The 12,153-nt window shown below is 37.6% G+C and overlaps 1 protein-coding gene across 11 annotated transcripts in view; it reads right to left on the bottom strand.

The window, feature by feature from the left end:
• The window catches only part of KDM4C (lysine demethylase 4C), a 586,257-nt gene that overhangs the window by 389,824 nt on the left and 184,280 nt on the right, over nucleotides 1-12,153 (bottom strand). For 10 of the 11 annotated variants that reach the window (XR_012374773.1, XM_073880748.1, XM_025887837.2 and 7 more), the window contains one exon: nucleotides 3,317-3,420. Coding sequence is in view for 9 of the 11 variants with exons in the window: in XM_073880748.1 (XP_073736849.1) it covers nucleotides 3,317-3,420 (104 nt within the window). In the remaining 2 variants the exon portion in view is untranslated. Of the gene's footprint in view, nucleotides 1-3,316; nucleotides 3,421-8,131; nucleotides 8,187-12,153 lie in introns of those variants that run through there. The other variant, XM_073880755.1, reaches the window with a different exon arrangement.

Here is a 12,153-nt window from a genome sequence, read left to right as displayed (position 1 = left end):
ATAGACATTGGGGAGGGTATGTGCTATGGTGAGTGCTGTGAATTGTGGAAGACTGTTGAATCACAGATCTGTTCCTCGGAAACAAATAATACATTATATGTTAAAAAAAAAAAAAAAAGAAGATAGCAGGAGGGGAAGAATGAAGGGTGGGGAAATCAGAGGGGGAGACGAACCATGAGAGACTATGGACTCTGCAAAACAAACTGAGGGTTCTAGAGGGGAGGGGGGTGGGAGGATGGGTTAGCCTGGTGATGGGTATTAAAGAGGGCACATTCTGCATGGAGCACTGGGTGTCATGCGCAAACAATGAATCATGGAACACTACATCAAAAGCTTAATGATGTAATGTATGGTGATTAACATAACATAATAAAAAAAAAAGAAAATCCTGCCTTTGCCATGTTGAAAAGAGTACCTGTTCCCACTAAAAGGGACTCTAAATTTTATGCTTCTGTATAATTTCCAGAAACAGTCAGTCCCAGTTAACCAAAATATTTTTTGGCTGATCTTACTGCCTCTGCATAATATGTAGATAAGAAAACAGAGTGACAGAAAAGAATTCCATATCATAAAAGAAGTTGGAAAGGAAATATACATAATCTAAAAGTAGATATTATCAGTTTATTAAACATATATATATGATTATGTGCAGATACATTGAAAGAAGGAAAATGTTACTCCAACTGTGAAATGATTGCCTAAAAAGAGGGTCAAACTAAGGAGAGAATGTGTTCTATATAACATATACTATGCTAGGCCTTTTATAGATCATCTCTTTTCATCTTCATAATAGCCCTATTAAGTAGGTACTATTATTATCATCGTTCTCCAGCTAAAGTAACTGAAGCTCAGAAAAATTATATAATTTCCCCAAGTGACAGAATCAAGAATGAACTTGGGAAGTTTAATTCAGAAGCCTACACTACTCTGTCCCATGTTACATTATTATCATCAGAGAACAAGTTCCTTGAGGAGCACAGAGTCATCACACATTCTTCATCAACATGGAAGGGGAAGTGGCAGTATTTCATATAAAAAACTGCAATTGCCAATCAGATGGTGAGGCACTGGTGTCTTCAGAAGCCATGAAATGTACCATCTTCAAGAGACTAAAGGACAGCCTGGTGCATTGGGTTTTACCAAGTAGTATTGAAAAGCCACAGCCCAGGGCGCCTGGGTGGCTCAGTTGGTTAAGCGACTGCCTTCAGCTCAGGTCATGATCCTGGAGTCCTGGGATCGAGTCCCACATCGGGCTCCCTGCTCAGCAGGGAGTCTGCTTCTCCCTCTGACCCTCTTCCCTCTCATGCTTCCTATCTCTCATTCTCTCTCTCTCTCAAATAAATAAATAAAATCTTTAAAAAAAAAAAAAAAAGAAAAGCCACAGCCCAGAAAGGGGTGCAGGGCACCTGCCTCCTTTTCCCCAAAGCTTGGAAAGGAGCTACAAGCTCCAAAGGCCTCCAATCCTGGGGAAATGAACCAATCCCATGGTCTGCTATTTCACATGATCCCCTCTCCAAAGACCAGCTTGATCAATATCTATCACCAGCCCTAAAATCACAAAGGATTTTCTGTCCTTGGGAGACTCTAGTCCACTCATTCTCCTCTCCCTTCTAAAATTCCAACTTAAGGGGCACGTGGGTGGCTCAGCCGGTTAAGCGTCTGCCTTCGGCTCAGGTCATGATCCCAAGGTCCTGGGATTGGGCCCCACATTGGGCTCCCTGCTCAGTGGGAAGCCTGCTTCTCCCTCTCCCACTCACCCTGCTTGTGTTCCTGCTCTCTCTATCCTCTCTGTCAAATAAATAAATAAAATCTTAAAAAATAAACTAAAAATCTTAATTAAAAAAATAAAATAAAATTCCAACTTAAATAAAAGTGTCTAATTAAGCTAATGCCAACCACCTAAAAGAAACACTCACTGATGATGTGTTTGAGACTGAAAAGCCCAGTGCCTAGAGATATCTGCAAGTAAGGCAGAGCCCCACAGTGGCAGTGGCCCATGTGGGGGACACAGCCCCTGCCCTCGGTATCTGCAAGAGTGCTGCAGTCCATCACCAACTTCTCTCCACACACATGCACATCCCCCACAGTATACATCTCAAAGGCACACTTTGTGTCATGGCTAAGACTATGTGAGTAAAACAGTGGTGAGAGCATCCCTGCACACAAGAAAATATGACTCATCTCATGCATGAATACAGCATAGACAGTCTGTGAGTGAGCAGGGACCACCTCAAGTTGGAGAATGACTCTTGGTCCTTGAAAAACTTCTACTTTGAACAAAGCTGGGGGTGGGGGGTGGGATGCACTTTAAGGGCCCAAGATTAAGAAGAGGTAAAGATTTAGTCACAAGTGAAAAACTTCTGCGGTGAAAAACAGCAAATATTACGGGAAGAAAAGTCAAATTAAAAATGAAGAAAAAAAGATGAAGAAGAGAGTACAGCTATTTATTAATGTTTCTACAAGTAGCTAATTATTAAAACCTTCTCTGAGAGGGAGCTTTTACTTATCTGGTCAAAAGCTTTTTGTCATTTTAGCTTCTTCACATAAAAGTCCTCATGCTCCATAATAATTCTGACCCAGTAACTACCCATAGGCACAAAGAAAGAAGAACCTAGTATGTAGTGAGTCTTACAGAACTTAATCTTCAGAAATATTCCAAAGATCTGGCAATTTTATCCATAATGAACTCTCAAATGTATTATGTCTGAATATGTTTAGAAGAAACATACTGGTATCATAAAAATTGACTCCAAACTAATAATAATTGAGTTCTTTTTTTTTTAAGATTTATATTTATTTGAGAGAGAGAGAGGGAGCACAAAAGTGGAGGGGGGGGGCAGAAAGAAAAGCAGACTCCCCGCTGAGCACAGAGCCTACCGAGGGGCTCGCTCCCAGGACTCTGAGATCATGACCTGAGCCATAGTCAGATGCTTAACCAACTGAGCCACCCAGATGCCCCGGTTCTGAATTCCTTTTAAAAAAATAGATCACATATACATAAATTATGTTGTTCATATAAAAGACTTTAATGTAGAAGTGCTACATCTTACTTTGTTGAATGTCCTGCATTTTACTTTCAGTATTGTTATAAGTGAACTATAACCAGCATGAAATTATAGTAAATGTATCCATACATAAAATTTCAAATTAGTATTTAGATAAATAATTGTTACGTTATAAAACAAGAATCTGAATTTTTCTCCCCACAACCTAAAAACCCTATTTGAAGTCAAGGATATATTAGTTTGTGTTAAATTTGTCTTACATAAAAATACTACACACACAAAATGAATGTTAAAGAATAACACTAATATACCTTGTCAAAGGGAATGCCATACTTCTTCAATACTGAGGGAGAGATCAGTGTCATCTTATGGCGAAGAAATGCATCACACCCTTGAGAACTGCTTGGGAAAAAACCTAAATGGAAACAACAAATATAAGTAGTAATTTGCCAATTATGATAAAATTTCAGATAGATTTTTTTAAAGCTTATGTTCTAGTATTCCCACAGAATGACAGTTTTATGCAAATATAAACCAACTCCATCATCAAGAAAACCCTGGTACTAAAAATTAGAGTCAGAATTCTTAAAAGCTAAGGGATACATATTTATATCACTAAAGGCTGACCTTCATTACAAAAAGAGCTACCAAGAATTGTTTTTATAACATATAAAATTACTGAGCCTTACAAATTTCAACTTACAAATTTTAATTCAATCTAATATCTGATAAATGGACAAAACAATAAAGATGGTTAGGAAAGGTAAATACACATTTTAATAGAGAAATCTCTCACTTTAAAAAGACTCCAAAAGCAATCATTCCAGATGCACTTGTCCCAATGCCTGGCAAAGAGAAGAAACAGCAGTTTCCCACCTTTCTGTGTTTCTTTCTGATCAATTTAATACAGTTTATTGCTACTGTAGATAATGCTGCTATAAACACAGGGGTGTATTTATCCCTTTGAATTAGTATTTTTGTATTCTTTGGGTAAATTTCACTCATACATGGAATTTAAGAAACAAAACAAGCAAGCAAAGGGGGAAAAAAAGAGAGAGAGAAAGAGAGGCAAACCAAGAAATGACTCTTAACCTAACTACAGAAAGCAAACTAATGGTTACCAGAGGAGAGATGGGTAAGGGGGATGGGTGAAATGGGTGATGGGGATTAAGGAGGGCATTTGTTGTGATGAGAAGTGTTGGATCACTATATTGTACACTTGAAACTTATATTACACTGTATGTTAACTAACTGGAATTTAAATAAAAACTTAAAAAAAAAAAAAAAGGTTAGCTGCTACCAGTTTCCTGAACCAAATTCTTGGACAGCTCTGGTCAAATGCTTGGAAACCTACCCCACCAGTCTGTGTGGGAGCAGTGTTTTGAGGAGTCCTTTAAATGAGGAAGCCTAACATGCAGCAACTCTTTCACTCAACAGTATATCATGTACCAAAATATAGTCGTTTTCTCCACCACTGACTTCATTCCTGCACTTTGTCTGAGGCAGACTCATTAATTCAGCTATGCAAGCTACAGGAAAATGAACGTGCATAATGCCCTGCTCTTCACCTTATTCACTCAGAGACAAACACCATCATGCCAAATCAAGTGGGAAAGCAAGAAGGGAAAGAGACACCTGGAAAAGACAGAGGAGTATCCTAGAGAGAGAACCCAGAAGGAAAACAGAACTCACCAGGAAAACAAGGTGAAGAACAGATGATGTTTAACTCCTCCACTGCCAAAATGAAGAGAAAGCCACTGGAAATATTACTTATCTAACTCTGTAGCTCACTACATGCAAACAGCTCAAGCATGTGACCAATTTGACAAAAGGACTACTAGTACTCATTAACTAACCATGAACCATTTTAACTTCATAGAAGTGTTTCACAGAATATTTTTAAAGTAAATCAAAACCACAATGAGATACCACCTTACACCAGTTAGAATGGCTAAAATTAACAAGACAGGGAACAACAAATGTTGGTGAGGATGCAGAGAAAGGGGAACCCTCTTACACTTTTGGTGGGAATGCAAGCAGGTGCAGCACTCTGGAAAACAGTGTCAGTTCCTCAGGACGTTAAAAGTAGAGCTACCCTATGACCCAGCAATTGCACGACTGGGTATTTACCCCAAAGATACAGATATAGTGAAAAGAAGGGCCATATGCACCCCAGTGTTCATAGCAGCAATGTCCACAATAGCCAAACTGTGGAAGGAGCCGAGATGCCCTTCAACAGATGAATGGATAAAGAAGATGTGGTACATATATACAATGGAATATAATTCAGCCATCAGAAAGGATGAATACCTACCATTTACACTGACATGGATAGAACTGGAGGGTATTATGCTAAGTGAAATAAGTCAATCAGAGAGACAGTTATTATATGGTTTCACTCATATGTGGAACATAAGGAATAGCACAGAGGATCATAGGGGAAGGGAGGAAAAACTGAACAGAAAGAAATCAGAGACAGAGACAAACCGTGAGACTCCTGACTCCGGAAACCAAACTAGGGGTTGCGGAAAGGGAGGTGGGTGGGGGGATGGGGTAACTGGGTGATGGGCATTAAGGAGGGCATGTGATGTGATGAGCACTGGGTATATTATATGCAAATAATGAATCATTGAACACTACATCAAAAATTAATGATTAATATTTGTTAGCTAACTGAATTTAAATTTAAAAAAGAAAAAGAAAAAGAAAATAAATAAATAAAGTAAGACTTTATTGATGCCACCATGGAGTATGTGATCATCAGAAGGAAACAGATCAATCAGCCAGGAAAGAGCCATGAAGGTATAAGAAACCACCTGCTTAAGAATCTGCATCTGAATTTTTTAAATAGCTAGAAATTTTTAAATAGCTGTTTTCAAAGAAAACAACAGAAATACTATCATTCCAAGGGCGCCTGGGTGGCTCAGTTGGTTAAGCATCTGACTCTTGATTTCGCTCAGGTCATGATCTCAGGATTGTGAGAGTGGGCTCCATGCTGGACATGGAGCCTGCTTAAGATTCTCTCTCTCCCTCTCCCTCTGCTCCTCCCGCCCCCCACCATGCCTCCACACTCGCGTGCACTCTCTCCCTCTCTAAAAAAGAAAAAAAAAAGAGAGAGAGAGAGAAATACTATCATTATCATTCCCTACAGTACCAATAGGAATAAAAGGAATCATTTTGCCCTATATGGTCATTTGATGCAGCCCTCTGTGTATGGTTAATATTTATTATACATAAATAGAAAATAAAACATTATACCAAATAAGCAACCCTATGAAAAAAATGCAGATTTTAGTGAATGGAAAGAAAATACCACACTAATACAATGGCCGTATTTAAAGATATGCCGAGTCTTACACCACAGACAGTAAAGCACAGCAGGGTGGTCCCCAAACACACGACCCATGGAAATATTTTAATATTACAATTCAAGTGGATTTATCAAACTTTTCAAATCTGTAACTTTGTGCATCCTAAATGAATTGAGTTTTAAATTAAAATCAATGAAGAGAGAGGAGTCTATTCAATTTTCTTTTGATATGGATTTGTAATCAGGACCTGAACAATACGGTGACTGGTTGTGAGTTCATTTAAATTGGAAAACCACCGAAAGAAGGTAATTTGCAGTGTATTAAAAACTTTGGTTTAGAATTTATATTTACAACAGGTTATCAGAATTATATTTTGCTTGCTGGAAAACACCTCATAAACAGCACAAATTATGTTCAAAGCATGTGTCTCAAAATGAATTTTACCTAAAAATATCCACAAGAATACATGGTTCATATTCACCCTCACTCCAAGTCTATGAAAAGTATTTTATTCAACATATAAGCAACTTAATATAACCAGAATACTATTAGATACAAAATGATAATGTTTTTAAAAACTCAGAACTATGCTGGCTGAAGAAATGTTAGTGTCTTTTATAATAAGTAAAAAAAACAACTTTGGAGTCACTTGCATAAAAAAACAACAAAAGTAACTCTGATAGAAAAGATAATATTTAAGTAAAAATTCAACTTAAGACAATTAGAGTTTTTTAAGAGTCACCAAGAAAAGAAAAAATGTTAAAATTTTTGCAAGTAAGTTCTTTAAAATATGCTTTTCAGAATCATTTTTTCTACTCTAATATTTGCTTTCTTGATGTTCTCTTTTTAAAGTTTTGAATAGTTTACTTAGAAGAAACACTATAACATTCCATAAAAGTACTATAACATTCCATAAAATTTTCCAGTTTACCAGTCACACAGTGCAATAGTCCACTCTTTCACAATCTTGGAAATCAAGAAGTTCCAATAAAGAAAAAGTTCTACACTGACTCTTCAGTCATCTAGTAGTGGAAATAGCAGCTAGCATCCCACTACCACACCTCACACCCCATGGTCACCAGCTAATATACCATATGCAGAACACACAGAATAAACCTGACTCATCATTCTGCAGCATCTACTTTTGTCATGTTAGTCACTTGGTTTATTCTCACATAAAAACAAACATATTAAGGGAACAAGATACAAAATCTGCATGAGTGCTGTGGGGTTATGGGGTTTCAGTATCTCTCTTTTTTAAAAGATTTTATTTATTTGAGAGAGAGAGCATGCAAGCACAAGAGGGGGAGGGGAGTGCAAAGAGAGAGGGAGAAGCAGACTCCCCACAGGCAGGGAGCCCCACGAAGAGCTTGATCCCAGGACCCTGACATCATGACCTGAACCAAAGGCAGACACTTAACCAACTGAGCCACCCAGGAGCCCCCAGTCTCTTCTTCTATAGGGATACTTTGGTAGGAGCAGACTACAAGGTGCAAACTATGCTATGGGATTCTGTATAAACCTTAATCCCCTCTTACTGGTGCTTAACACACACACTTACTTGAGCACCAACTTTCTTCTCTCCTTTACCACTCTTGACAAACACACACCTTTTCACTGGTATTAAATAGCAGAGCTGTTTTAGACCAAAGACCTAATTGTCTGAAATATTTAAAGCCACTCTCACCTTGTTCACGTGGCCAGCAAAACAATAGAGAATAGTTGTTAAGAACTTGCTGAGCCTTGCTGAGACATGGATTCCAAAGACAAATCCAACACTCATGTAGCTCTGACTAGTCATATGATCTCTCAGCTCCTCAGTTTCCTCATGTGTACAGTTATTATCTTCCTCACTGGAGTCTCTTTCCAGCTTTATTGAGACATAATTGGCATGTAACATTGTATAAGTTTAAGGTACAGAGTATGAATTTGATTCATGTACATATTATGAAATAATTACCATAAGTTAACATCCATCACCTCAAACAGTTACAATTTTTTGTGTCTATGATAAGAACTTTTAAAATCTACTCTCTTGGCAACCTTCACATATACGATGCAGTATTAACTATAGCCACCATACTGTATGGTACATCCCCAGAACTTAACCTTCTTATAAGTTTGTACCTTTTGACCGCCATTACCCATTTCCTTTCCACCTTTGCCCACCACCTCTGGCAACCACTAATTTGTTCTCTGTATCTGTATGTTCAGTTTTTTTAGATTCCACATGTGAGATCATACAGTATTTGTCTTTGTCTGACTTATTTCACTTAGTATAATGTACTCAAGATTCATCCATGTTGTTACAAATGGCAGAATTTCCTTCTTATGGCTGAATAATATTCTGTCTTCATATATAACACATTTGCTTTATCCATTCAAATGTCAATGGACACTTTAGTTGTTTCTATGTCTTGCCTACTGTGAATAGGCATGAATGTGAGAGTGCAGATATCTCTTCTAAACAATGATTTAATCTCCCTTTGATATATATCCAGAAGAGGAATTGTCAGATCATACAGTAGTTATATATTTAATTTTCTGAAAAAACTCCATATTCGTTTCCATAGTGGCTGTCCTCACTGGATCATTATGGGAATCCAACAAGATAATGCTCAAAAAACTTAGCCATAGTCAAAAGGTGGAAGCAACCTAAATGTCCATCAACTGATAAAATGTGATAAATCCACACAATGAAATATTACTCAACCATAAAAAAGAATGAAATACTGATACATACTATAAAATGGAAAAGATGATAAGTAAAAGAAGTCAGACACAAAAGGTCACAAAATCAAAGGCTTAATTTTATGTATACTGAAATATCCTGGATAGGTAAATACCTAGAGAGAAAGCACACTAGTGGTTGTCAGGGATAAGGGAGAAGTGGGAAAGAAAACAGAGGGACTGATTAATAGATACAAGGTTTCCATTTAGGGTGATGAAATTCTCTTGGAACTTGATAGAGGTGATGATTACACAATAAGACCATACTAAATGCCACTGAATTGTACACTTCAAAATGGTTAATAGTTATGTTATGTAACTTTTACCTCAATTAAAAAAAAATACTTGACACAAAGTAAATTTCAGTAAAAGTAACTATTCTTTTTATCCCTATTACTCATTTGCACCAAACTGACTCCAGTCCTCATGTTAATTCAATGAATCTTCCTTTTCCACTATCTCTGCAGCCTGCTAGCTGAGAAGGGGGAATCACAATCCCAAGAGACCTAAAGAAATAACTGGGGTGCTGTCACCAAAGGTCAATGGTTACTAAGCCTTAAAAACTGCCTCATCCCCTTAGGCCTTCTTACCTAAACCTAACGGTTTTAGTCACAAGTAACAAACATCCCCCTCAAAAAGGAGTTCCAACAGTCAAGGTAGAACTCGTAGAACAACTTCAGTTAAACTATATAGGTTTATTTTTAACCTCATAGTCACCTGTTGATTCTTCTATCTGGTTCTGTCTTTTGTTTTAAAATTAAATACCAAAACTCAAGCCTGGATTCCAAATGACCACTCACAATTGGGCTCCAATGTAAAAACCCTGTAAAACTAGAAAGACCAGACTGAGAAGATAGGTAATCACTTCTTTTACACTCCAAGCAATGGATACTGGTAAGGACACCACTTTACAACTTATTCCCTCCAGGGACGCCTGGGTGGCTCAGTCGGTTAAGCATCCGCCTTTGGCTCAGGTCATGATCCCAGGGTCCTGGGATCGAATCCTGCATCTGGCTCCTTGCTCAGCAGGGAGTCTGCTTCTCCCTCTGCCTGCTGTTCCCCCTGCTTGTGTGCTCTCTCTCTCTCTCTCTAACAAATAAATGAAATCTTTAAAAAAGACAGCTTATTCCATCCATACCACCTCCTCCCCACAAGTAACACATTAGGATTTCTGTGACAGGTAAATCAATGAACTCCCAATGAAATGGTATCTGATTTGGAGGTAGGACACTGAAAGAATAGTTTGGAAAAACAATCTATGTTTCTACTAAACTTAAATAGTAAGAATACATAATCTGTTTTAAATAAATATTCCAAATTAGAACAAACTGCAATCCTGCATAGGATCCAAGAAGCAAAATAATTTAATTATGTATTTCCAGAAGAATCCAAGAGAAAGGAAGAACAATAACAAAAACTTATAATAAACTGCTTACATAACTTGATTTTTATTTATTTTTTTTGGTCGTGATGAGAACTATGTAATTTTTTATTACAGAAAATGTCAAACATAAAGTAGAAGAGTATAATGAACCTCCATGTATATACACATCACCCACCTCCAACAATCATCAGCTCATGGTCAATCTTGTTTCTTCTATATTCCCACTCATTTTCTCCATTCTGTATTATTTTGCAGCAGGGCCCACACATTATATAATTTCATCTAGAAATATAACTTGATTTTTAGAGTCTATATCTCATTTATACTATCTACAAAGGAAGGACACTGCTAGCTGCCAATTCCTTAACAAACTAAAGACAATATTTTTGCTTGTTTTTTAAGATATTATACAGTGGTAAGCAAGAATGATGGTCTTTGGAACCATTACTCCAATCCAAACATGAAAGAGGGTGAAAAGCTAGCATAATAAAAAGCATGTACTCCAGAGATCTCAAAGGAGCCCCAAAGCCCTGAAAGTATCCCTTACCCTTGCTAAGACTACAAAGTACTGCTAGGAGTTGTGCAGCATGGGAAGTGCAGAAACCCATAAGCACTCTCAAGAACCAGGTGCATCCATTGAATATAGGTGCGTGTCCTGTATCCAACAGAAAAGTGAGAAGCATTATTCTAAGTGAAAGGAGACACAAAAGTCTACATACTGTAAAAATCTATTTTTATGACACTCTAGGGACAGAAATCAGATCTAGTGGTTGCCAACAGCTGTGGGGAGGGAGTAACTGAGAAACGGCACAAGAAAACTATTTCAAGGAATTGGAAATGTTCTATATATTTTTTAAAGATTTATTTATTATTTATTTTGAGAGAGTGAGAATGAGAGAGAGAGAGAGTACATGAGAGGGGGGAGGGTCAGAGGGAGAAGCAGACTCCCTGCCGAGCAGGGAGCCCGATGCGGGACTCGATTCCGGGTCTCCAGGATCATGACCTGAGCTGAAGGCAGTCACCTAACCAACTGAGCCACCCAGGAAATGTTCTATATTTTGATGGTGATGGTAGTTCTACCACTGTAAATATGTCAAAACTCACTGAACTGTATATTTAAAGGGGGTGGCTTTTACTGTAAGTATATTATACTTCAATTAATCTGGCCTCCCAAAATAATCATTAAATGTTTTTAAATTGTTTTAGAAATAGAGATATACTATAAAAATATGTGTTCTTTCCTTCAGATAAAAATTTCTCCAAACTGTCGATTGGTTTACATTTTCTAATGTATTAGCTGTTACTAAGGAATTCCTTTTATTTGTTTTTAAGTAGGCTCCATGCCCAGTGTGGAGCCCCACCCAGGGCTTGAACTCACAACCCTGAGATCAAGACCTAAGCTGAGATCAAGAGTTGGACACTTAACTGACTGAGCCACTCAGGTGCCCCACTAAGGAATTCCGTTTAAATCCTAACCTCACATGACAAACACAAACACATGCTGTTGCTATTAAATCACCAAAGTCTCAGCCTTGGAAAGGGTTACACACCAAAGTTTAGTAACTTTTTCAATGGATCTGTGCAAACTACTTTGGAGAAGGTTAAATTAGTTATTAGTCACTTAGGGAAGAAGGGAAGAAAGGAGGAAAGATGAATAAATCAGACATGTAGAATATATGTTCACATTAGCAATAGATTTTAAGACAATTTCATTTAAATATAA

This window comes from Callorhinus ursinus, unplaced genomic scaffold (assembly GCF_003265705.2).
Source record: "Callorhinus ursinus isolate GAN/ISIS: 27379988/994484 unplaced genomic scaffold, GSC_fseal_2.0 scaffold39, whole genome shotgun sequence".
Lineage (NCBI taxonomy): Eukaryota > Metazoa > Chordata > Mammalia > Carnivora > Otariidae > Callorhinus > Callorhinus ursinus.
Note: the sequence above shows the minus strand (reverse complement) of the source record. Positions and strands in the feature narration are given on the sequence as shown.